Source organism: Cygnus atratus, chromosome Z (genome assembly GCF_013377495.2).
Source record: "Cygnus atratus isolate AKBS03 ecotype Queensland, Australia chromosome Z, CAtr_DNAZoo_HiC_assembly, whole genome shotgun sequence".
Taxonomy (NCBI): Eukaryota; Metazoa; Chordata; class Aves; order Anseriformes; family Anatidae; genus Cygnus; species Cygnus atratus.
This window is the reverse complement of record NC_066396.1, coordinates 55,555,500-55,582,061: the sequence shown is the minus strand read 5'-3', so window position 1 is coordinate 55,582,061 and position 26,562 is coordinate 55,555,500. Positions and strand designations below refer to the sequence as shown.

Below are 26,562 nucleotides of genomic sequence, written 5' to 3'. Positions count from 1 at the left end.
TCTGCCCTGTGCTGGTGTGGCCTCACTGCAAGTACTGTGTGTGGTTTTGGATGCCACAGTATTAGAAGGGCATAAAGCCATTAGAGAGCGTCCAAAGGAGGGCTGCAAAGATGGTGAAGGGTTTACAGCACAAGATGTGAGGAGTGGTTGAGGATGACTGGGTTTGTTCAGCCCAGAGCAGAGCAGGCTGAGGGGAGGCCTCATGGCGGCCTGCAGCTCCCTCACGAGGGGAGCGGAGGGGCAGGCGCTGAGCTCTGCTCTCTGGGGACAGCGACAGGACCCAAGGGAACGGCATGGAGCTGGGACAGGGGAGGGTCAGGCTGGGTGTTAGGGAAAGGTTCTGCACCCAGAGGGTGGTCGGGCACCTGGGACAGGCTCCCCAGGGCAGTGGTCACGGCAGTGAACTTGGGGGAGCTCAAGCAGCGTTTGTACACCGCTCTCAGACACGTGGGCTGATTTTGGGGTGGTTCCGTGCGGAACCAGGAGCTGCACTCCACGGCGCACTCCAAGCGCTCGCCCCCACCGCCGCGTGCTGCCCTGCGGAGCCCCCCCTCCCCCGGCCCCGCCCCCCGTTGCCGGCGTCCCCGCGCCCCGCCCCGCCCGTCCCCGCCCCTCCCGTCCCGTCCCGTCCCGGTGGGCGGCCCCGCGCAGCCGCGTCCCCGCCCGGCGGCGCGCTGAGGTCAGCCCGGGCCGCGGTGCAGGCGCGGCGGCGGCGCTCGGGAGAGCCGGGCTGCGGCCGGGGGAAGCCGGGGGCCCGCAGCCCGCCGGGGGGGACCCGTGTGCGCGGAGCGGAGCGGAGCGGGGCGGGGCGCGGAGCAGAGCGGGGCGCGGAGCGGAGGGGGGCGGCCGGTCCCGTGCCGCCCCGCCACCCGGCTCCTCCATGCGGGCGGCGAGCGGAGCTGTCGCGCAGGGCGGCGGGGGCAGCGGCCGCCGCTGAGGGCCCTCGCCCGGCGGGGACGATGGCCAAATGGCTGAACAAGTACTTCAGCCTGGGCAACAACAAGACCAAGAGCCCCCCGCAGCCCCCGCGGCCCGACTACCGGGAGAAGCGCAACGGTGCGGGCGGCGCGCCCCGCCCCGACGGGCCGCCGCACCTCCACCACCACCGCCAGCACCACCAGCACCACCACCAGCACCACCAGCAGCACCCGCACGCCTCGCCCGGCTTCCCGCACCGCCACCTGCGCGACGACACCAGCGACCTGCTCCGCGCCTACCGCGCGCAGAAGGAGCGCGACTTCGAGGACCCGTACAGCGGGCCCGGCTCGTCCCTGCGCAAGCTGCGCGCCCTGTGCCGGCCCGAGGAGCCCGGCGAGCCGGCCCCGCGCCTCTTCTCCTCCTCGTCCTGCGGCGCCGCCAGCCCCGCCGCGCCCGGCTCCCCGCACCTCTTCCGCAGCCAGAGCGAGCGGCGGCCCGGCACGCCGCCCGACGTCAGGTACATCTCCCCCCGGCACCGCCTCATCAGGGTGGACATCGGCGAGGGCAAGAAGACGGGCCCCGAGCCGCCCGCGGCCTGCTGCGGGGAAGGAGAAGGTGGGTGCCGCGCTCCGCAGGGCTCCGCGCCCCTCTCCCTCTCAGGAGGGTGTTCTTTACGCGTTAACGTTCCTCTGCAGGTCTGAGAGCTTTAGGGTATAACCCCTAGAGTAGGCTTGCTCTGGGCACTCACCAGCTGCACTTCTCATGTCCGCGGCTAGCCGTGAGCTTACGGCAACAATTCACGTCGAAATATTAGCGACTTGCTTCTCCTGGAGGTGGCTGTTTCTCACACGTTGGCTTCGTTACCTCCCGGTTCAGAGCTGAAGGTGAGGCAGCGCGAATTCCCGTGTCACAGGAGCCTAACGCCTGCCTCACACTGCGTGTTCGCAGCTGGCAGGTACCCGAAGCAAGCTGCCTAGCCACTGGCTCCTGTAGCCAGATGTTCTCCTATCTTCTAGTGGTGGTTCGCCACATATACTGTAGAAACGGCACTTTCAAGTGCTGGGATCTTGAACTCTGGTTACCAGGGAGAAACTCTGCAGAGGGAAGTCGCATTAATTATTTTGTAAACACAGCAGACGTTCCGTCCCCCCACCTCTGCTCTTCCTGTAAGCACAGTTTAATTTTATATATATATGTATAGGAAATTAAATTTTATCCCCGTTGTAAACTAGCTTGTGAAACTGCAGAGTAATAACTGTGTCACAGGAATCCTAAGTATGTGCTGAATGTTATCAGTTCAGATGATCTGCGTGTACATGTTTGAGTTTGTAAGGTGATTGGATTGAGTGGTAGCACATCTCCATGACAACCCGATAAATAATATCTTGTCCAGGTGGAATTCCAAATAAATCAGCTTGTCATGGTGATGATACAAGATTAAAACTCCTATTACCTGGTCCGTCTTTTTACACCTAGCTCCTGACTGGAAGTGACTTGTTTCGCGGAAGTGAATCATCATTAAGGTTACGGTTTCAGTATATTCAGTCTTCTGTCAGTCACCTGTGCTGAGGGTTATGTATCCACTCTTAGGCAAATACTTTCAACAACTTCATACTTTAGGGAAAATAACTGCTTGGGGCGAAATGCTTCCAAGTGCAGCTGCTGTTCTTTTTATATAAAAAAGGGCAGTTATTTTTTATTTTTAATCTTTCTGTGTTAGAACCTAGTGAAGCAATTTTCAAAACAGAAATGACATCTTAACCCAACTTGCTACCTTGTGTGGTTATGAGTGTGTGCTGCTCCAAGCCTTTCTGCGTGTTCTAAAACTGGTTTTGAGTGAGCAGCCTGCACCTTTTCAAGATAGGATGATTCCCCAAAAGATACAGAATGCTCATGCCGTAGCCACATGCTTCCTGGCTTTGAGAGAGATGAGCAGGAAATCTTTACTGGTCTGAAAAGGCAGGTGTGCCTGTCCCTGCCCTCCCCCCTCAGAGCCTGGTTATGAGGAGCTACGCACCTTGCCTTCTGTACTGTTTCCTCCCAGCAATGGAAATGAGATCACTATCATTTCACAGCCCTGATATGCAAGGACTGACAGGTGAACCTGGAAAGCAGTGCCCTAACAGGCAGGCAGACAAATGCTTTCGTTTCGGCAAAGTGAACCCTGACAGAACAGCTCTGTCACTTGCTGAGAGGAGAAAAAATGAGGATTTCAGTGAAGACTGCGGCGTGCTCAATGGCAAATAAAGCAGGTGGAAATAACCTTCCTACAGAAGGGTGACCGTAAAGAAGGTGTCAAATGGGGGGAAAAAAAGACAGAAAACATCTAGAGGTCAGACATTCAGAAAAGTTGATAGAAATGTTGAAAACATTGAGAGGGGAAGAAATCCATGACTAGCGTAGCTTAAACTGGAAAGTATATTACAAATGAAAGAAAATATAGTTGCAGAATAGGTCCATCATCTCAGAAAGGTGTTAATGTTTAACAATCCAGGAGTGTTTGGTAAAGTCTTGTGGTCTGTTCAAACTTCTCTGGTCTTTTTTTCTTTTTTGAACATGCAAGGATAAAGTGCTGTTTTCCTTAACAGAGAAGTATGTTTTTCAACAAATTCAGTGAGAATTTTTTGAAGCTTTGTGCCTGGTCGTTGTGTGTTAAATTTGCAAGAGGTACTGGAATGGATAGGAGACTGTTTAAGGTGCTTGTTTGGTGTGGTTACATATAAAGGACAAATGGCACAGTATAAATAACTGCAGACTGGTTAGTCTAAATTCCTGGGGAAAAGAATGATAGACCAACTGATTCAGGTAGTAGAGGAGATACAAATTAAATTAATGGCACATCACAGTATTTTGCAAGATTCTGTTCGGAGGCTGTGAAAGTAACCGCAGAGATGCAATGCATCTGGGGTTCAGGAGGCTTGATGGTAGAGGTGAGAATACTGATTGACCGAGGCTGAAGCAGAGAAACCCAAATTGGTAGGAGGCCAGTACACCTGTAATGGTGAAGTGAATGGCCTTCAAAGGAGGTGCCCAAGGGTGTCACCACTGCAAGGTGACTTTGAATTCAAATTGGTTTGTGGATTTTTATTTTTATTTTCTTATTTGGGTAGTATTATCAGGCAGGTTTGGGGTCTTTAGCAGTGATGCTTATCTGAAAGCAAGGGAGATCAGGTTAGGTAACAATTTGTGGCTGAAGGAGTTCAGTTCCCCTAGTATGGATGATAAATAAATTAGTGGCTTCCACCGTTAATGCTAACCTGGAAGAAATTAACTGCCCACCTCTCCTGCAGCAGGCAAATGAGTGTCGGTGAGCCAGAATGACATGTGGCCGTATGTGTAAGCTCGGCGGCTGCTCTCTTTCTGTAAGAACAAATGCAAGATGCGGCTTACTATCAACTGAGTGGACAAACCTCTTGGTGAACTGGGATCCTCCTGAGTGACTCTTCCTTTTCCTTTTTTTTTTTTTTGGTGTTGTGTGTAAATCTGTGAAGGTAGTAATACTTGAGGAGAAAGTGTCTGTGTAAAAGCATACTTTGTGTAACTTCTCACTCGAATGCTTCTCCACTTGGCTTTGGAGCTGAAGAAACTCAAAGACTATTCAGACAGCAAATGTATCACTACTCTGCTGCAGCAAGTTCTTGGTATTTAAAAGCGAGGGTTGTAGTGTACTTCTCCTTCAAAAGACAGTCCTTTCCTAATGAGCAGCGTTTTGCCCTCTCCCTTGTGCAGCAGAGGTAAAACAGTGCAGCAGTTCTGGGTACGGTACTGCAGAAGGCACTGCAAGTTGTGAGATCCGTTTCCCCAGGAGAGGATGTATCTGATCCAGTAGAGATCTCACCTCCGCACACTCAGAGTTGATCCAGGGGAAAAGGTTGTAAATGTTGTGTGTCAGTAGCAGGCAGGCAGGAAACTTTAAGGCAGCTTAATTTCCAAAGGTCTGAAGACAAGGGCTTTGTGTGAATTCTGTACTTGCATAGGAAGGAAAAACTTAGTTTCCATGGGATCTACCTCAGAAGTTCGTGGTACTGAGATCTGGATGCTAGCTAAGTGTGAGAGCTAAGGCCATTTGCCTTGGAAGCTGTCCCTCTATTATGCATGAAACAACTACCTTTTGTTGTGTTGCACTTGGCTATGAACATGCAGTTTGAGCTTTTCAGCTCTAGGATAAAAGTGCTTATGCTCCATAGAACAATATTAATATCTGTATATTATCAAAATTTTTAGTAAACATTGAGAAGATGTTTGTCTTATTTTCTTATCCGGAAGGTCTGCATTTGATCTTGCAGGTGGGAACAAGTCACGTGTATTTAGCAGAATCTTTGAGATGCACTGAGAAACACAAGATATCTTAGCGCTGTTAGAATTATCTATACCCAAGTATATATTTTCTAGAGATCCTAAATTACAGATGGAAGTCTGTGTCATATTCCCATGTATAATCCAGTTGCAGCAGGGTGTCAGGCTGCTGCTCTTTACAACAGGCTGTACTCTGAAACAATCTTGCTTTCTGCATGTGGTTCCTATTGACATATGGTTCTGCCTTTGAGCCAGAGGTCTGGAAAATAATACTGGTGGCCTCTGGTCTTGTGATCCTGCGTGAAAGGTATGGATATGACCATGCATAAAGGCAGCAAGCTGTATTTTTTTCCATGCATCTCGGACAGATAGAAATGTATTCTTCTACATGCATCAGTCTGATGATCAAGGGACTATCCATCTTAAGAAGGGCAGGGTACTCAGTTGTTACCCAAACCTGCGGAGTCCTTGTGACTTCAGGGCTCTTCCAAGTGATGTGGTGGGTTGTTTGGTTACAAGCATGCCTGGCTTCTGCAGCGTACTGCAACAGCTGCAAACCATCTCAGCCGTGGAAACCATCCAGACTTTCAGACTTTTGGACAAAGAAAATTAGAGCAGAAAAAGGCTACCAGAAGGGATTTTGAAGCAGTTGGACACGTGCAGATGGAAGGTGGTTGGAAGATGGAAGAGTGGTTGTCTTCTGAGAGTGTGTTGCGTATACCTTTGCAGTAAATGGATCCAGAACACTGACAGTGCCTCAGTTACTGGCTTCAAGTAAAAGACTGACTTGCCCCTTCTGAACGCAGATGTAGGTATTGAATCATTTACTGGGAGACTGCAGCTGAACGCGTTCCACATGGCCTCGTTCTGAAAAAGGCTGTTACTGCGGTACGAATGCCTGTAAGGAAGCTGGGCAGGATAGTGGACCTTTGTTCAGTTTCCATCCCCTTCTCTGCAACCTCTGTGTAATGTGTACAAACCATGGCCCCTCCTGACCCCCAGCAAGCAGGAATACGTGCCTGCAGCAATCTTCTATGTGTGCCTTGTCTTCCTTCACAGGAGAGCATGCAAGACTGGTATCTGTCTGTGCTGGGATGTCATCCCCCATCCAACACATGGGCACTGCTGCTAGTGACAGAGACTCTGAGCTGTGCTCATTGTGTGGTACAAAGTTCTCATTCACTTTGGACTGAGAGAGTGGGATACAGAATATTAAGTGTGTGGTTGGAAGTTCTAGGCAAAAGCTCAGAATAGACACAGTTGTTTTCTGATAATGCTTGTGTTTGTCTTTCCTTGCATTGTCCAGCTGTGAGCTCTTTAATTACATCTCTGGTCATTGACACTTTAATCTTGATGTTGTGTCCCTGTCCTACTCCTGGACATCAGGAATTAGCATATGTGCTCTTCTCTATCTTAGGCCTGTATTCTGAGCAGTTTATGGCCTGAGAGGTAGCTACTGCAGAGCTAGTCTGTGCATTAATTTTTCTCTCTCCATCTATGTTCAAAGTCACATTTTGAAACAGATACCAAAAGACATGAAGTTTGAACCAGGGAGCTTAGCCTTTGACACAGGAGACAGGATCACAGAATGGGTTAGTTTGGAAGGGACCTCTGGAGTATACCTGGTCCAGCAACACTGCCTCTGCCCCTGCCCTGGGCTCTGTCCTCTTCGTACCCTCCCTTCAGGTATTTATATATACACTGATGAGAAACTACCTGATCCTCCTCTTCTCCGGGCTGAACAGTCCCAGCTCTCTCAGCCTTTCCACATGGGAGAGGTGCTCCAGTCCCTTCATCTTGGTGGCCCTTCACTGCACTTTCTCCAGTGTACCCATGTCCCTCTTGTACTGGGGAGCCCAGAACTGGACACAGAGCTCCAGGTGTGGCCTCACCAGTGCTGAGTGGAGGACAAGGATCACGTCCCTCGACCTGCTGGCAACACTTTACCCCTTGCATCCCAGGATACCATTAGCATTCTTTGTGGCAAGGGCACCTTGCTGGTTGGTGTTCAGCCAGCTGCTCCTCCCAGTTTTGTTTCCTCTGCAAACTTGCTGAGGGTACTCTGCCCCATCATCCACATCATTAATGAAGACATTGAACAGGACTGGACCCAGTATTGACTCATCAGGTACTTTGCTAGTGAGTGAACTCCAACCAGCCTTTGTGCTACTGATCACTATCCTCTGGGCCTGACATTTATCCAGTTTTCAATCCGCCTCGCTGCCCATCAAGTCCATACTTCATCAGCTTCTTCTTGAGAATCTTATGGGAGACAGTGTCAAAGGCCTTACTGAAGTTCAGGCAGGCAACATCCACTGTTCTTCCCGTGTCTACCAGGCCAGTCATTTTGACTTCTTGACCACAGTTTTCAGTTCTAGCTGGAGAGAGGAGGAAAAAAAAAAAAAAAAGAAAAAACAAAACCACAAAAACCAGACAAACAAAAAACCTCCACTACTCATAGCTGCTGTGGCCTGCAAGTACTTGGGATGTTTTCCACTGGAGGGATGGAGGTCAGCTTAAAGCAAGTAGCTTGTTAATCTTTAACTCTTTAAAAAACAGCTGTGGTCTGTTTGGCATGGATGAAAAATACCTGCAGAACTGTTTTGTTCTCTGTAGCTGAATTCTGTGCTTTGATGTCAAACAGTAATGCTTGAATTCTCATATTTTCTCCATGTGACTTTACAAACATACTAGACATTGGATTGCCAGTGACTGCAATCTCCAAAGTATTAAAGTATTTCATAGGCTTCATATGTGGGAGCGGTAGTGACCACTGATGGACTTCAGCCACCTACAGCAGTTATTTAGGACTGCAGACTAAAGGCTGCTGAGGAACTGCAGGAGGAGCATGTGTGAAAGATTACCACCCTCCTGGAATTCAGATCCCTGCTCTTCTGAAATGTTTCAAGATCTGTTTTAATCTTGCGTGGTTTAAAAAACGGCGTAGTCTAATCTTCAGAGAAGAGTCACAGCAGTGTGCCAAATGTAATTTTAAAGATCGGCATGCGCTGAGTGAGATAGGAATGGCCCGGAGCAATGCTACGTACCCAGTGGGTAGTTCCCTGTCTGAACCTTGCAGAGATAGATTGTAGGTCAGTAACTGGGACTCAGAGGAAGTTTGTCAGGGAGATGTTGCATTGCAATGGATTCTCTTCAGGTGGTCTGAGAGTGCTGTCTCTCTTTTTTTTTTTTTTTTTGAGCGGTCTCTGTCTTTAAAAGAAAAATTTTACCCTCTCAGATACCTTTCTTTTTCAGTTTCAACCAGTATTGTTCCAGCAAACAGATTTTTGTCCCGCCTTCTGTGTAACTCTGCCTGTGGTGTGTATATGTTGTGGTTGAACCTGGCCAGCAGCTCAGCACCATACAGCTGTTCTCTCATCCTCCCCTCCACAACGGGATGAGGGAGAGAACTGGGGAGGAAAAAGGTGAAAGCTTGTGGGTTGAGATAAAGACAGTTTAATAGGACAGAAAAGAAATAATAATAGTAATAATGGTAATAGTAATAACAATAATGTATACAAAGCAAGTGATGCACAATGCAATTGCTCACCACCTGCTGATTGATGCCCAGCTCATCCCTGAGCAGGGACCCCCCTGCCCTAGCCAGCCACCCCATATTAATTGTTTGGCATGACACCACGTGGTATGGGACATCCCTCTGGCCAGCCTGGGCCAGCTGTCCTGGCTGTGTCCCCTCCCAGCTCCTGGTGCACCCCCGGCCTCCTCACTGGCAGGGCAGCAACAGGAGCTGAAAAGTCCTGGACTCCGTGCGAGCACTGCTCTGCAACAACTGAAACATCAGCATGTTATCAGCATTATTCTCATCCTAAATCCAAAATGTAGCACCACAGCAGCTACCAGGAAGAAAATTAACTCTGTTCTAGCCAAAACCAGGACAGTGTAGAAAGGAGTAAATGCTTGGTTAGTGTTAAACTGACTGGGATGATGTGTCCCGCAATTCAAGGTGCAAGCATTGGTCCAACTTGCTGTGGCTGCTGTGATTTGTGACTAACTTATCGCTATTTCAGATTAGAGAGATGTTCCTTTGCCTCAGTCTCCAGTGTTCCTCTCTTGTCTTCCATCCCCTGACATGTCTGCATTAAAGAAATAAGCTGGTCAGCCACAGTGCTTGGCATGATTGCCCAGCCAGAGATCTGTAGTAGATACTGAAGAATGAAGACCCTCTGCAGCCAATATGAAGCTTGAAATTCATTTGAGAAGCTCTGATGTGGCTGACAGACGTGCATCTCTGGCAAAAGCAACGCAAGGTTACTGAGACTGCAGCAGCAGTGAAGAAGGTGAGCTGAGTGATTCACTAAATCCTGGAAGAAATTTTCATAATGGGAGGAAGAGATAAATGACTTCAAGATGGTTGAGAATCAGAAGCTACAACATAAGAGAAGCTGTGAGCTGCCAAATGCTCCTAGGTTGTGGTAGAAAGGTGGAAAGTGACCAAGGCGCTCATTGTGTTCAGTGCTGGGAAGAACAAGTTGTCCCCGAGGAATTAGACAAACGCTTTTCATTTTTCCCTCCCACACTCTTGTCATGAAGCTCAGACAGGGGAAGCTGGGGGGACTCGGAGAGGTCTATGGCTGTGCGCTGTAGCTCCCGAGTGCTGTGTGTAACACCATGCTCTGCAGACCCGTGGGTGACTGAACTGGCCTGTTTGTCACCATGGTGTATTGAAAGGTGAATGGATGAGTCTTAAAGTTTGAGCTCACTGAAGTGCATGGGTGTTGTTGCTAAAAGGGCTTTTTAGGGTGACAGAGAGTATTGGAGTGGACGTGGGTGCTGTTGAGTTGGATTTGCTGCCACCATGCTGCTATACAACAAGGGTTTTGTGGATACCAAACAAAGAAATATGTGGGGCAACACCAGCTTTGCAACAACTTTCTGTAGAAATAACAGATTAGTTTTGCCAGCAATAAGCAAAGAGCATGATCAGATAACAAATACAAAAAACGTGAAGCAATTGCTAAATCTCAGGTTGGTTAGATCTCTTACCCCAGAGAGACTAGTAGCTAAAGCCACACTGCACACTGGTCTCGCATTTCTGTGTTACGACATCAGGACATCTCCTGCGCTGGGCAGCCCCTCCGGTCCAGCTCTCAAAGAGCTACAGTTAGTGGTTTCTCAAACCAAATGTTTATCACGTATTGAGGTTGTGAGACCTCTTTGCTCATGAGTAAATTCTGCCACCTAATTATTCTGACCCAGAGAACTAGCCATGTTGCCTTTTGGAGCATGTCTTGTTGTCAATGCACCCCATTCGAATGGAACAGGGTGATCCCATTCCATAAAGATGATTTGGACAGCACATGTTACGCTGTGAGCGGGCACAACTGGAAACTTGTACTTACTGCTTTTGTCTGGAGTTGGGTAAGTCACTTACCCTTACCAGTTTAGGTCAGCAGAGGGTCTCACCACGTGTACTTTTGAGTGCTCTTGGTGGTATACACACCTGCTAAATGCTGAAGTCATTCTAACTGCTGCTAAGGCATGGGGAACAAGACCGTGATCTACAGCGTAGAGGAGGGATACGTCAAATCCGGGTGGAATTTGAGTTTGAGTCCTGAGCTGTGATGTAGGGACCCTGGCTCATCAGGGTGTGAGGTTCATCTTAAGATTGCTTTTCCTTGGTCTTCTGTGGACTGAGCTCTGAGGTACGTCTGCTCCATGGAACAGGCTTGAGTAAAGCCAACCAGACTGGAGAGTGATTTTCCACCCAGTGTAATGCAACTCATTGAGCCCTGAGCTGTGAGGGAGCAAGCTAATGATACAGAGTTTGCCACCATCATTGCGATATTGGGAAAATTGTGGAAGGAATGATTGTTCGCTCTTTGGCACAAAGTATGGAGAAGCTTTGTGGTAAAAGGCAGCTGCTGCTGGCTTGATGTACTCAGGTTGTGCTGATCATCTAGATGTAGTATAGCACTGTAGGGCGGTTCTTTTGCGGCTGGAAAGCCTGTTCAGGGTCTCCTGCCACTCCGAAGCTAGAGCACCTAGTGTGTTGGAGGAGTCCATATGCTTCCTGATGCTGAAGGGAGGGAAGAAAGGGACAAGAGCTGTTTGTGATGGCAGCTGGAGGCGAGACTGGAACAGCCTGTGTTCAGAAGGGGCTAGCTGTGCGCAGACCAGCGGGCAGAACAGCGCAGCAGGATGCTGGCTGTGATTCTCTTGGCAAGGTGATACCCTGGAGCTACGCACCTGGGCTTCTGTGAGCAAGCAGGAGGACACACCTCTTCCTCCCTGGTGCAGAAAGAGGAGCTGCATCGTGCTGCTGTGGCTCAGCGGGTTGGAGCCCTGTCCCTGAGAGGTGAGGTGGGCTGCAGGGGTGTCCCTGGAAGGGCATCACTGCGTGTAGCAGCCTTCCAGGTCCTAGCACGGGCCTGCCCTTTACCAGCTTGCAGTATGTGTTTCACAGTTGGTTTTCTTTTACTGGTTCTGCGTAAATTCACCACTTAATCTTCCTATCTGAGGATTGCTGTGAGGATGTATGCTGAAAAGCCAGCTGGGGTAAAGAGGGAAGAAATTCATTGCTTTTATATGCCTCTGCTGGTGTGATGATTTTGACCTGGTTCCAGCAGCTGACAGTGCATGGGGACAGAAGAAAAAAGCTGTGTGCTGCAGATGCAGTTTGTGTTCTCCCAGTCTCTGTACGTTTTTGTGTCAGACAGGGGAGGCCCTGAAGCATTCCCTGTAAAAGTTCAACTTGCCTCTGTGACCAAGCATTAGCTTACCACGAGTATCAGAGGAATGGATAATATTAACAGTAGTTTTGAGACCTGTCCCTATGGTTACGCTTTTGTCATTGCGTTTTCATGTTGAGCCAGCAATTCTAATTAGTCTTCAGACTGATAAAGCTAATAAATGTAGAAGACAAAGAAGAGGTACGCAGTTTAACCTCAAACGATAGTAAGTCTGCATAAGGCTAAATGTAGCTATCAGATAGTGCAGGAAAAAAAAATCTGCTTATAAATAATGCAGTATTGGAGTTTGCATGGAGAACAAAAGGAGGCAGTGAAAACAGAATGCCAAAAGCGAATTTGTTGCTTTACAAGTTCCAACTTCAAATATAACTGAAAAATACGTGGTGGATACTATGTATTGCTTAGTGAAGCTTTCTTCTAAATTGAGTGAGTGCAGAGCAGGGATCATGGCAAATGTCCAGAGCAGTCCATCAATATAGCACTTTCATGTCTTCCATCTTAATGGGGACAGTAATAACTGAATGGAATCCAAATGCGTGCTTAGTAACATCCTCCGGTGTACACGGCTCCTGTCTGATCTCAAACTGCTGCTGGAGTCTACCAATTACACTCATCTTCTTCATTTGTTTTGCCTCAAATGTAGGTTTTCCTGTTACATATATTGAATGTAATGTTATGATATTTGCATAATATGTATGTACGTAGGTATACATAAATAAATGGTGTATGTATTATATAGCTATAATTATTACTTGTTATTTTATATGCATGCATATTGCTTAGAAGGAGGCTGCAGAACTTCCAGCTGTGGAGCACTTCAGAACCTGTGTGGGCAAGACTGTGAACAACATGGTCTAGTTTTCACATGACCCCTGCTTTGAGCAAAGCAGGACAGTGAGCTTTGACTCTGATTTTAATTGTCTTCAGAGATCTCACAGAACCTAAGCCTTTGTTTTTGTTTTAAGTCTGGTGTTCAAAAACTGCCCTGGAGCCTGAGTGCTGCCAACAGACTTTTGTAATGTTAATATAGTGCATTCCTGTAAGGACAGCAGTGCAGGATCTAAGGTACAGCTCTGTCAAGCTGGAGTGTCTTTCCCATTCTGCAGCTGAACCTTTGCAGCTGGTGAATGTGGAGTTAGTCTAACGTGGTCTCTGAAGTGTACAAGCATACCTTCTTCTGCAAAAGCATAAAGGAGTGAATAGGGCTTTGTTCAGATCAAGTGCATGTGTATACAGTTGGGCATGGCTGGGTGAGTCAGTGGGAGAGAATGATATTGTGAGGACACTAAAGCAGGGTTGAACACTCTTGCTGATCAGCAAGAAGGAAAGAATTGTGCTTTCTTCTGTAGATTGTCCCCTGAGTTTTCACGTGGGTGTGTGCAGGAGCTGAGCTAGTTAAGTCTGCCTGTTAACACTGAAGTACTGAGACAGCAGCATTGCACAACTCTGTTTCTACATTTGGGCCACCATAAATGCAGCTTCCTTACTGTTGTGTGACAGCACAGATATTATCTGCATTCTTCCCTTAAACTGCTCAGATAAGGAAAGAGTTCTGCATTACAGTTATTTACACATCCAGCTTAAGGCACACTTGCGAGCGGTGTTAGCATTGGGACTGTTCTAATGTCATGCATATGTGGAAGGGGAAACCTATAGGCAAAATAAGGTTAGGCAATTTCATGTGATTTAAGGGACCTTTAAATGAGAAGGCAGACACAAGAACATGTGTGGGAACTTAGGTAAATGTCTTTTAGCCTGATTAATGAGTAGGAAGGTCTAGAAAGGAGAAAGGTGAATCTGTTTCTTTTTAACTGTCAAGTTGTCTAGTAAACTTCTGGTTTATGATCTGATCTTCTTGTGGTGGCCAGCTTGCCATTGTATTTACTTGTACCATTGTATTTACTTGTATTTACTGAAGAAATACCTATTCTACGTCTTTACAAGCTCCCTTGCTCCCCATGTTCCCTGACACTGATCAGTACTGGGAGGAGAGACTTTGTGTCTAAACATCTTTGTATGTGCCCTTGCCTAGCAAGGTCTTAGTTTCTGGTTCCCAGACATTCATGCAGAGCTGTGGTCAGCGCTACCCCCTGACAAGGAATATGGTTTCTTTTCTTCCCTTTGCTGCCCTGTGTCAATGTGACAGTATCCCATCACTGAGCATATGCCAGTCATTGCTGTCCAAGTAGCGTAAGTAATATGAAACCTGGCAACTGAAACAGTGTATGATGGATTTTGGTGGTAGATAGCAAAGGGACTGCCATCCAGGCCTTCCTGGCTGTCTCACTGTTTCCGTTAAGTGTTACAGTAAAGCAATCCATTAACATGGAAACAGATATAATATGTGATTTTTGGAGCAGTTGTGCATCATGCTTGAAGTGTAGAAAACTTTTGTACAAAGCTTTCTGCTAACAGCAGTGCATGAGGTAAATCCTACACTTATTTACTTTTTTAACCTGGTATTCCAGAAGGAACAATGCCTATTAACTGCTGTGTATGTCCATCTTTCTGTAACTTTTGGATCTGTTGGCAGGTGCTGGAAGGTGCATTTTCAAATTTAAAGTAGCCGAGTGGATGGCTCAAGAAAGGACTCTTTCCCTACTGAAGGGGAAGCAGGTATAACTCTTTTTAACCTTTCAGCAGCTTTTGGGTCTGCGTTGCCCTATGTGAAGTAGGGACACACATGAACTAGACACACATGGGATATGGGCAGCCTGATCCAGCGGGTGGCATCTGTGCCCGTGGCAGAGGGGTTGGAACAAGGTGATCTTTAAGGTCCCTTCCAACGCAAGTCATTCCTTGATTCTGTGTCAGGGAACTGCAGTCACTGCCTGGGCAGCCAAGGGCATACAGGGAGGGAGACGGGGAGGCAAGAAGACAAGAATTGTTTGTCTCAGGTTGTCAGCAGTTGGGTTCTGTCAGTGTGAGGTGTAGGTTAATGCATTTGCCTGAGCTTTGTAAACTGCAAACAGCAGTCTTTTGTGAGAACAAAGCCTTACGCATGAGTGAGTAGCCCTTGAAATGTTATTAAATCCTTTTTTTGTATTTTTTCTGCCTCACCACCAGTCCACCCTCTCTCAGAAAATTTGGAGCTACTTTTCCAAATTTGAGCTTCAGTTACATTTTAGAGAAGAATAGATTCCCCTCTGGAAATCAAAGCTATGGATGACACCTGGGACATGCGTCCAACATGCAAGTTTAGGAGTAGAAGGAAAGGCTCCATACACAGTACGATCTGTAGAGTAGTCCGCTAGTATCATGACCTAAATTTCCAATTCCTTAGTGAGATATGCAAAATCCTGCTTTTACTATTCCGGATCTAATGCCACCAGGATGGTGGAGATCCCTCTGCTGGCTCTTGTGGGAATTCAGCCATGTAAAGTTCACAAACCTGGGAAACATGCACATACATTGAACTTTATTTTGAAAGAAGGCACTACTGAAACTACAGAGAGAATTACCTGAACATGTTCTGGAATTTGGGGCTTCATGGAAGAAAGCAGGAGTGCAAGTTTTCATTGGTTTGGAAAACAAATCTGGATGAAACTTGGCAGTTCTTCTGTATGCAGGCTGAACTTCATCTAGGTTTCGTCATCAGAGACCTTTCTGATGTGTAGCGCCTAAGCATCACATGAAAGTACTGTGTTTACAGAAATATCTGCCTGGGGCGTGTTTGTGATGTGAGAGACCTGGAGATCCCTTGGGGACAGGGAGAGAAATTTGGCTTTGTCAAAAATTTCTCAGGGTTGTAAGAAGAAACAAACAAAAAACAAAACGGCATGTAATACAGAGTGACTGGTCTTTTGTGACTAGATTTTCAGAGAGGATGAAGAATTTTCATTATGTTAAGCATAGTAGCTGTGGTGTTCTCTGACACAACTTGAGTGGTCATCTTTAAGTGAGAGCTCCTGCCCTATCTTTGCTGACAGCTGCATATTCTTGTCTGTGATATTGGTGGGTTTAATTGCCAGTCACAAAAGCTGGGAAAGGAGGGCTACGCAGTCTGTCATTTTTCTGGGGGGAGATTTAATTACAAACTAATAATGAATCTCTACCCAAAAGGGTCTTTCATAATAATTCTCCCAAAGGCTCAGCTAGCAGGAGAGGTCTTTTGTTTTCTGATTATTGCTATTTGTCATAGTTCCTTTTGGATTTTTCCAGAATAATGTGTGCTTAACTGGGATAGCCACTATTAGTGGCAAGTCAATTAACAGACAGTTCTGTGCTGAAGTTGCTGTTTCCAGGATAGTTTTTTTGTATCTTCTTTCAGTTCAAAAAAGGGTTGTGCTTCAGTATGGCAAGTTCTCATTTTTGTTGTCATTTCTGGTGTTTTTTCTTGTTCCTTTTAGAAATGTGATTTTAGTGAGATAGATACCTGCAAAATTATGCATTTGTGCTTGTTCTTTGTTTTCTTCCTGTGGCTTTATATGCAATTCCTGTTTTTGCATATGCAAAAACTCCTTTTGTGTGTAGCATAACAACATATGTAGGTCTTACATGGTGTTTTTAAGACTCTAGAAGAACAAAGATAGCAATGCTTGCGTCTTAGTTAATACATACTAGAGGGGTAAAACTGAATTTCATCTTGTACTTAACTTTGAGTTTTTCTTCTTAAAACAATTTTGTATTTGCTAATTAGCATCTTAGCTGGTGCTATTGTTACAAATTTGCCAACTTACCCGGTAATTGAGCCATGCTCGTTTTCTTTTGCCTTTGAGTTTTACCAGTGTGGGAGAACTCCTGAGTGTTCCCTGTTGTTGTCTCTGATCTAGGAAGGCCAAATACAAGTCTCATTTAATTTTATATCAATGCACTTCTATTTATGTTTCAGAGTTTCTTTTGCTTGAAGGTACTCATACATTAGGTATTCCTAGATCTACATGATAGAAAACAATATTGTATGTTTGTTTTTTCATCTCTTCTGTTAGGGACCTCTTAAATGGCTCTGGAAGGTGATTCATATGATTGATATTTGCCTATTCTAATTTATAATTTTTTTCTAAGATGTTATTGGCTATGTTTCTGCATTTTGACTTTAAATTTTCTGTGGTTTTCTTTCCCTATATGCCATTCTTCCAAAGGCAAGACTGATTCATTTTCCTTGGAAAGAAAGCTGAGTGACATCAGATTAACTGCATGTAGATGGATTACTATGCAAGAGCATTTAGTGGAATAGTGGAAAAGTAGTTTACTCCATTTGAGTGATTGAAAGCAAAACTTTTTTTTGTGTGTGTGTGTATGGTGGTGGTGTTTGTGTCTGTTTGTTTGGAAAAAGCCTGTAGGAGAATGAAGCATGTGAGTGTCAGTTATATACCTCAGTCTGTCCACCATTCAGTAATTGAGAGGGTTATGCCAAGCCAAATCCTGGTACGGTTTCTGAAACAGCAGGCCAGGTGGCTTCAGTGTTGAAGCTTGTCTTCTGCTTGGTATCTGGAACACAGGCTTCACAGACCCTGTAATGACAGGGTTCATGTGTTCATGTGACTCAGCCCAATTTTACTCTATTGTGCTCGCACTGTTAAGATGCATGGTCTTTCTTTTCAGTGATGGAGGGGCCAGCCCCTAGTGTCTCTGAGTCCAAGCTGTTGTACTCCAAACAGTGTTTCCATTTTAAAAGCAAAGATGGCTGTGCTAGATTAAATCTGAATTTCAGCAGAGAATGTATGGTAGTAAAGTATGCCTCCTGATACAAGGAGCTGCCTCCCTCTCCAGAAGGATGAGGACATACAAGTGCTCAGAGCAAGTGCAGCTTCTTTGCACCAGAAAAACTCGGTTAGACTTCCCAGCCACTGAGATAGTAACTGTTCTGCTCAAATTGATGCTTTTGGAAAACAAGCAACTGTTGAAATAGAGGAATACCTGCAAAATAAATCACGTTTCAGGATCGGTTGATGTGAGCTGTGGGCAGAAATGCTTCTACCTGTTCTGCAGGGTGGAAGGGGGTTTGTTTTTATTGAGGGTTTTAGGTTTATAAATATTTTTTTCTGTGTGCATTGGTTTAAAGGTGGAGCAGAAAGTTCTTGCTCTAACTCTAGCAACCCTGGCACAGGCCAGGCGGTAGCCTCGCATGTAGGGCCAGGCTGGTGACAGTAACAGATCACACTGTCTGCTGACCAGCAGACTCAGGGAAGTGTTGTATCAGGTCCTGGGTATGTCCAGGATGTCCAGCTGGGAAGAGCAGTACCTACAACACCACTCAGGATGAGACCAAGGCCTCAGCCTGAGCTGAAATGGAGCTGTGAGCACAGTGTGTGGATGGAGGACCCAGGTGAGGCTGGTCAGGTGTGAAGGGTATGGGTATGAAGGCTGGCCACCCAAACTGGTGGGCTCAAAGTCCCAACACTTACGATTTTGCTCACCTCTCCAGTAGCACTTCATAACCCCTCTGTTTGGTCATCCCATGTCTTGTTTCCACAGGCAAAACCCTTGGGAGAAGTGGTACCCTTCCCTCTACTGAAGTAGGCTCAGTGTGAGCATGTTGCAGGGCAGAATGTAGTGGAGCAGCAAAACAGACGTGTACTGGGTCTGGCTGGGATGGAGTTAACTTTCCCTGCAGCAGCCCATACAGTGCTGTGCTCGGCACCTGTAGCTAGAACAGCACTGGTATCACACCAGTGTGCTGTCTATCACTGAGCAGTGCTGGCACAGCACCAGGACTCCATCCAACCCCCCCAGAGCCAGCAGGCTGGGGGTGGGCAAGAGGTGGGGAGGGGACATCACCAGGGCAGCTGACCTAAACCAGCCAAAGGGATATTCCATAGTGTGGTGTCACACTCAGCAATAAGAGGTGGGGAAGGAGAGGTGGGACTCTCATTGTGAAACATGTCTGTCGCCCTGAACAACCACTATGTGTATTGAGGCCCTGCTTTCTGGGACATGGCCGAACATCACTTGCTGATGGGGAATAGAGAATAATTGTTCTTTCTCACTTTGCTTCCTCACGGCCTTGCTTGTTTTTTCTTTTTCTTTTCCTTTAATTAGATTATCCTTATCTCAACCCATAAGCCTTTTTTTTTTCCCTAGCAAGTTTTCTCCGCTCTCCCTCCCACCTTACTTTCAGGACGCGGGGGTGAGAGAGCAGTGTGGTGGTTTATTTGGCCATCAGTGTGAAACCACGACCACCAGACGTTGTTCAGAAGAGTCTCATCATGTTCATGACCCAAACCAAGTTTTTACAACTCTGGCTTAAAGTGTCTTATCTTTATTGGTGGGAAGTAGTGACTAATGACAGAATAGCTTAGGCACTTGAGGTGAAGTGTAACGGATGTTAGCAGCAGCATTGTGTGGCACAGCGTAACAGGTGTGCTTTGATCTCGACAATAGATCTTATTGTGTTAGGAAACACAAACTGTGAAGAGAAGTTAGAATAACCTGAATCGCAGCTCTGAGCTAGGCCCTGTCCTGGACTGTAGGTGGTTCTTGTACTTGCAGATCTCTCAGGTGAAGTCTGGAAAGCTTACTTGTACATGTTTCTGTGATGGCCTGATATGAATGTATGGTAGGAATGGTAATGCTACTGAAACCTCTAAAGCTATTTGTAAAAAAAAAAAAAAAAAATCTATTTGTAAATTTGAGTAACTATTTGCACTATATTTGCTGTATCAAAATTATTTTTAATAAAATTGCTTGACATTAAGCAGCACAGTACCACTTTTGAAAACAATTTAAACCTGTGCTTAAGGTGTCCTTTTGGTTTGGTGGGATGTTTTTTTGTTTGGTTGTGGTGGTTTTTTTTTTTTGGTTGCTTGGAAATAGTATCCCACATGTCAGAAGCTACACAGGATTGAAGACTTGCTGTGTTTGAGGAAAGCTGGAAATTTAACAGTGACATGGCCAGATGTCTATTGACAATAGGATGACTCACTTTAAGCTTATATCACCTGTTTTTCTGACAAAGAGAGGCGGATAACACAAACAACAGGAGCTGCAGCTTGGCATATTTTCTTTTCTTGACTGCCATAGCATGTTTGTTTTCAGGAGGTGGAATGTCCATCTTCTGTTGCATGGTGGTAGACTAAGCTGTAATGGTGAGACTGAAGTGCACTAGATTGCTAGTCAAAATAAGGAGAGCTTTTCACTTCCCAATCTTTTTCTTGCTTGTTAATTGTGTATCTAGAGCAGAACCATCAAAACTTTTTTGTAGTTCATAGTTTTGTCGCTGAACAGCATGCAATTTAAGTACTAGCAAATGCAGCAAATTGAGACATTTGTAATCCGAATGGCTGCCTGAAGCCATCTGGGGGTTTCCTAATAGCTGTGATTCATTTTGACAGCTGGGACCCATGTGAAATGTGTCTGGATTTAGCAAAGGGGAGAGGCAAGTTAGCTATGTCCCAGTCAGGTCAGACCCTGTGTGTGAATGCCCTGTCTAGCCTGCTGCTTTCAGAACCTCAGTGTGTTTCCATTTTGCTGTGTCTAGGTACAGTATTAGCTCCTGAGTGTCCTGGCTAGATGAGACTTCTGAGAGAGATGTTATTGGTAGATGATGGATGTATTCCATTCTCTTCTCTCTCTCCTGTCCTCCATTTGTCAGTCGCTAACATGAAGGACCATTCTAGAAGCTGGTCAGACAAGTTTATCCATTTGTCGTGGAAGTGCACTTAGCTCAAGATGTGGATGTGTGCATGCAGGCCACAGGCCATGGTCTCCTGTGCTGGCCTTGGCCTCTGAATTACAGAAAACAAATGGCTGACCAGTTTGCTGGGCAGTGGGTGATAGGTATGTATTGAGCTTAAGTGTTCTGGTGTCAGGGGGCTGCAGGGGTGGCCTCTGTGAGCAGAGCCCAGCAGCTGCCCCATGTCAGAGCAGAGCCGGCTCCAGACAGCTCCAAAGGGACCTGCTGCTGGCCAGAGCTGAGCCAGGAAGTGATGCTGGGTGGGCCTCTGGGAGAGCAGATTTAAGAAAAGGAAAAAAATGCACAGCAGCAGCTGGGAGAGGGGATTGGGAGAGTGTGAGAGAAGCAGCCCTGCAGCCCCCCAGGTGAGTGCAGCAGGAGGGCAGGAGGTGCTCCAGGCAGGCAGCAGCAGTTCCCCTGCGGCCTGTGCAGGGAGAGGCCCCTGGTGGAGCAGGCTGTCCCCCTGCAGCCCACGGGTCCCACACGGAGCAGATCTCCACGCTGCAGCCCCCCCGTGGAGGAGCCCCCGCTGGAGCAGGTGGATGTGGCCTGGAGGAGGCTGCGGCCCATGGAGAGCCCCCGCAGGAGCAGGCCCCGGGCCGGAGCTGCAGCCCGTGGAGAGGAGCCCCCGCAGCAGGAGCAGGGGGTCTGGGGGGAGCTGCCACCCACCCGTGGGGGACCTGTCCTGGAGCAATACAGGGGAAGGTGGGTTTAGTTTGCTTTTAGTTTCTCACTTGTCTAGTCTAATTTATTGCTTATTACTAATAGAATAATCTCCCTATGTTGAGTCTGTTTTGCCTGTAATGGTAATTGGTGAGTGATCTCCCCATCCTAATCTCAACCCTCAAGCACTTTCCATCATGTATTCTCACCTTCTTCCATTGACGAAGAGGAGTAAGAGAACAACGTGGTTGAGTTCAGCTGCCCAGCAGGTTGAAGCTCCTATAAGGTTGTTGGTAGGAAAACTCATGACACAATTATCCTCATCTGAAATGCTAATGAACACTGGTGAATATGGAGGCACTTTGTTTACCATATGGAAAGGCCTACTCCTACAGTGTATGGTGGGAGAGGTGACGGACAGCATGGTGCTCCTGGATTGGATCTTCTCATGGCATGGAGGTGATTCAGATCACAGTCTGCAGAGCCCCACTGAACAGCAAGGGGTATGCTTGCTGAATATCAGCTAGTGAACAGAACTTGCTTGTAAAACTGGTAAGCCTGTGCTTGGTAAGGTTGGCAGGAATGGTCGTGAGGACAGTATTTATTTATATTCACTGGCATGAAGCATTGTCTGGTTTGCTCTGTGTACCATAGAAAACTCTTGTAGTCAGAACCTTGCCTTTCATCAAAAGACGTTGTCCATTGCATTGATAGGGATCACACTGGTTACCTGACCTCTGCTTGGACAGCTGATCTATGTGTCTCGTAGTGAAGAGAAGACTGCTGGAAACTTGCCTGAATGTGTACTGTGTCAGTGGTCTGTGTGCCACGTAGAGGAAGGTTGCATGGAGATGCTTTTTCACATGGGTAGTTAGCTAGCAGCGTGGATTGTCTCTCTGAAGCTGCCTTTGGTAGACCATGATCTAGTAGTAAGTGCCAACTGGTCAAGTGGCAGTAGGTCTGGAGAGATGTTTTCTAGCAAGTCTGTCTCAAGAGTCAGATGGTTAGTCAACCTGATAAGCTTCTACTATGAAATGACCAACCTGATGGATGAGGGAAGAACAGTGGGTGTTGCCTGTCTGGACTTCAGTAAGGCCTTTGACACTGTCTCCTATAAGATTCTTAAGAAGTTGATGAATTATGGACTAGATGTTCTAGTTCTCTACTTGGAGAACTTAAATGCCATCTGGATATGGTGCTGAGCAACCTGCTCTAGGTGTCCCAGCTAGAGCAGGGGTTGGAACAGGTGACCTCCAGAAGTGCCTTCAGTCGGTGAGTTTCACAGAGTGAAAGTTCTCTCTTCTGGGGCTTGTTGTCAGCTCAGCACACCAGGCTGCTGCTTAACTATGGGCTTGCACAGGCATAATGCATAGAGGCTTGGAATATGCACTTAGTAAGGTAAAAGTCATTTCTGTAGAGGTAGCACAAAGACTTGCATAGTAGAGGTGATCTTCCATAATGGGATTGTGGAAAGGAGTTTAGAAATTTACATGGGATGTGTCATAATAGAACTGACAAGCATATTAATTTGAGGTTTTCATGGCATTTTGAATGAAAGCTTCTTTTGGAAAGAAGTGGAGAATTGGTAGCTGTCAACGAGTATAGAAGAAATCAAATGTTTGTATTAGCCGACTGCTATACATAGGCAGAGAATTTATAAATTTTAGTATAAATGGAAACTGTAACAGTCACCTGAGAAGTTTTCTTACAGCTGATAGCTGTAGAGCTACTTCTTCTAAGGACATGCAGATACACAACTCGAGGAGAGAGAAGCAGACTGCTCTTTCTGCCTGCCTGACTTCTGAAAAGTGGGTTGGAGATATGTTTGTGGGTTTTGAGGGGAGTTTTTTGGGGCTATTTTGGGAGCAGGTGTTCTCAATCTGACAAAGTTGATTGGTGACTAAATTGAAAACATAATTATGGTGACCTGAGTTCCTTAGTGTTTCTGATGCTCTTATTCCTCAGAATGAGAGGAGCTTGTGCTCCCTGTCCAAACTAGGGAGGTTTTCACACCAGAGGATATGGTAGCAGGGTTTATTTCCAGCTGCAGTCAGATCTGGTACAAATCCATGGATAATTTAATAATAATATATATAATAATGAATTAATGTGGATATATGAACCTTCTTACAAATTTTTGAATTGTTAGCGGGTTTTGTTTTGTTAAACCTCTTCTGAATACCAGGTTAGTTTCTGTAGTCTTTGTGTTCACGTTAGATATTCTGAGCTCTTGACTACATTGCCATTATGCTTAAAGCAAATCAGTCTTGATTTTTATCTTGTTTGACAGCATTTTGTCTGTGTAATTTTCCTCCCATTAGATTTTTGGCAAATGGGGAAGAAGAAATATCAAATAGTTGTCTATGTAAGACTGTTCTGTGTTTTATGTTTTAGTATAGTTATACTAAGGACCGTCAAGAATTACATGTTGACATTTGTAATAGGAGAGCAGCAGGGAGCCCGTGCTACCATCCGTCAGCTTTTGACAGGATTGCATCAGAAGCCTAAATGGATGGGCATTTCAGCTGCAGGGCTTTTAGAGATAAACCTCTCCTTTTGACGAGGAGAAATTAGTGCTGCGTGATGCACATTGTTGTCTTTGTCTTAAGTGTGTGCAGCCGCTGACACGTCTCTGACATTGCAGTTGATTTGCTGCTTGGGCATATGTTGCCGGAGCTGGGGGAGGGGACTTCTCTCTTTTGGGCTATAGCTGTTTTTCACAACAATGAGACAAGCATTTTGGTCCCTATGAGAGAGAACGAACTATTCTTTCCTCCCTCTATTATTCTTGTCAGTCTGGTGGTTTCGTCAAACGAAATTTCCAAGCACTTTCAACTTTGAGTGGAGGAAAACACCCTCGATTTTTAATTAAAATATCGATCCAAGACAGTTTGGTATCCCAGCTGTTAACCTGTAACTGTAGGATAGCTAAGCCTTGCTCTGACATTTATGCCTTTGTGGTCAGTGATAACGAATACATCTAAAATGTCCCTTTGGGATGTGCTTGAGAGTGGTGTTTTTTGTCTCTGTCTGGTGGGGCTATTCTGGCAGGGGGAGACAGAGCAGATGCAGCTTCAGTCTTACAGCTGGCAATGTACTCCTACTTCTTTGTTAACAAAATTGGAGCTGTTGAAATAGCAGTCTGCTGTCAGTCCCACTGGTGCTGGTCTTAAAGGCGTAAAGTGAATGATGGGACAGAAAGAGACATGATTTAAAAATCCCTCAGAAGGAGAGTTGACATTCAGGGCAGGATCCTTCAGGCTTTCCCTGTGTTGAGTGAAGGACCAGATAGGGTCCATCCCACCAGAATTGTTTTATGGTTCTGCGGTGGTTCTGATACTGAGGGACAGAAGCCTGCCTCTGCTTTCTCTGTTTCAGACTCTTTTTCCTGTCCTGTGTCACATCTCTATGCTCTCCAGTAACTCTCACATGAGGATTCTTTTCTTTGCCCTGGCCCCCTTCTTAGCTTTTAGAAACCAAGATTATCTCCTACCCATCAGTAGTAGGAAGGGTTGGTTCCTATCAGCAGATAAAATTGTTAGCAGTACTTCGGGTTGAGTCTCATAAAGCTAAAAACACTGGATGGAGTTTGTGCAAGTGGAAGTGTGCTTTTTTTGCCAAGTATTAACAAATTTCTTTGATAAGAGTTGCACTGGATTGAATGTGCTAAGTGATTAGACCTTTCTAATTTGTCCTTACCAATTATTCCATGTCTTCAGCAAATGGTAAAACTTTTGACATAGCGCCTGCCTTTGTGAGATCCTTGAGATGAGCAGGGACAAGCACGTTTCTATTTCAGCACCATATAGTCAATGAAGTTCAGCAATTTTGTACTCTGAACTCAGATTGTACTTCAAAGATGGCATAGGGTGTAGCTTTGTGAAATGTTTTTTAGCTGCTAGGGTGTTACTGTCTTCTGGTTTAGACGTCTGACTTGAGATTCTAGTAACAGTTACTTTCCTGTCTTTCAGGTCTTGATAGCAGACGACTATTCAGATCCCTTTGATGCCAAAAGTGAGTTGAACAAAATGGTAAAAGGGGAGAACACTGGCTATATGGAACCATATGAAGCCCAGAGAATAATGACCGGTAAGAAAATAAAATTGCACATGATATTTAATTGCATTGCGGTTCACGTGGATATTAACTGCTATGAAACAGAAATAGTACATGTGTTTGTGCAGATCTGTTTTGCATTTCTCAGATTTCTTCAGCAGTTCTTTTTATCCTCATTATGAGGTAAAAATCACTCTAGTGCCTTGTTGATTGTGTGCTTTCCTTTTCAATTGGCAGCTCTGGCTTTGGGCCTTTATGAAAGATTAATCAGAAGGGAGAGATGAGGCTGTTGGATGCAAAGATCCTTTTTCCAGGAGAGAATAGTTAATATGTAGAGGAACAATCTGTGAATACTATTAAAATCTTGTTTGCTTACCAGCATTGGTGTTTTCATCTTTGAATTGTTTGGCTCTGAGCAATTAATTCTCAACTGATTGTAATTCTTAAAAAATGAAAAAGCCTGGAAGTGAACGATTTTAATAAATGGTCCATCTGATTCCATGCACTCTGTGGTAGAATTGGGTTTAATCAAGCTTGAAGTGTCTTTTGCGTAGTGTCACCTAAAATACTGTCTTCCCAGATTTGCAGTTACATTGATTGGAAGAAAGCAATCTTTATGTAAAGGTTTGGAAAGGCTTTTTGAGGAAAGGCTTGACTTGAGGCAAAGGCAGAAGCATGCTGAGAACAAATGCATGTTTATAACAAGTTATCTCCTGGCAGCCGTCCACATCTGCTGGCCTGGGCTGATACTTTTAAGTGTCTGCCCTGTCTATGCCAGAGGTTCAGAGAAAATCCCTCTGAATCCAGTTTCTGGTGTGCGGTGTGCTTGAAGTGTGGTTGCATATTTGCCATGTCCCTGTTCTGTTTGGGGATTGGATGTCCCAGTATAAAAACAATGTATGAAGGAGGTCCCGTGATCTGTCCGACATGCTGTATCCTGGATGGAGTGAGATCCTGGCCTGGCTGCTATCATGCGTGTCTGAAAACAAGTACAGATAGCTGAGAAGATGCTGATTTCTAAGGATACTGAAAAGAAGATGGAGTAGAGAGAAAGAAGTTACCTGTTAAGAAGATACTGGCATTGCTAATAATACCTGTATACCCCATCCTAGCAAGAAATAGGTGAAGAAAGATTGGAGTCAAAGAGATGAAGGAAGAAACAACCCCATCACTGTGACTGGGGTTCCTTATAAAGCTGCTGCCCCAGGTTCTGGCTTACATCCGGGCTAACAGCTGAAAAGACTCAGTTCTCTCTGGAACAGCAGTATAAAACCTTTTTTTTCCCCTTGCAATGACTGGGCTGTC

The 26,562-nt window shown here is 45.9% G+C and overlaps 1 protein-coding gene across 1 annotated transcript in view; it reads left to right on the top strand.

The window, feature by feature from the left end:
- SHB (SH2 domain containing adaptor protein B) overlaps nucleotides 1-26,562 on the top strand; it is an 80,718-nt gene that overhangs the window by 504 nt on the left and 53,652 nt on the right. The window contains exons 2-3 of the mRNA XM_050716540.1: nucleotides 981-1,533; nucleotides 25,173-25,290. Of these exons, the coding sequence (XP_050572497.1) occupies nucleotides 981-1,533; nucleotides 25,173-25,290 (671 nt within the window). The remainder of the gene's footprint in view (nucleotides 1-980; nucleotides 1,534-25,172; nucleotides 25,291-26,562) is intronic.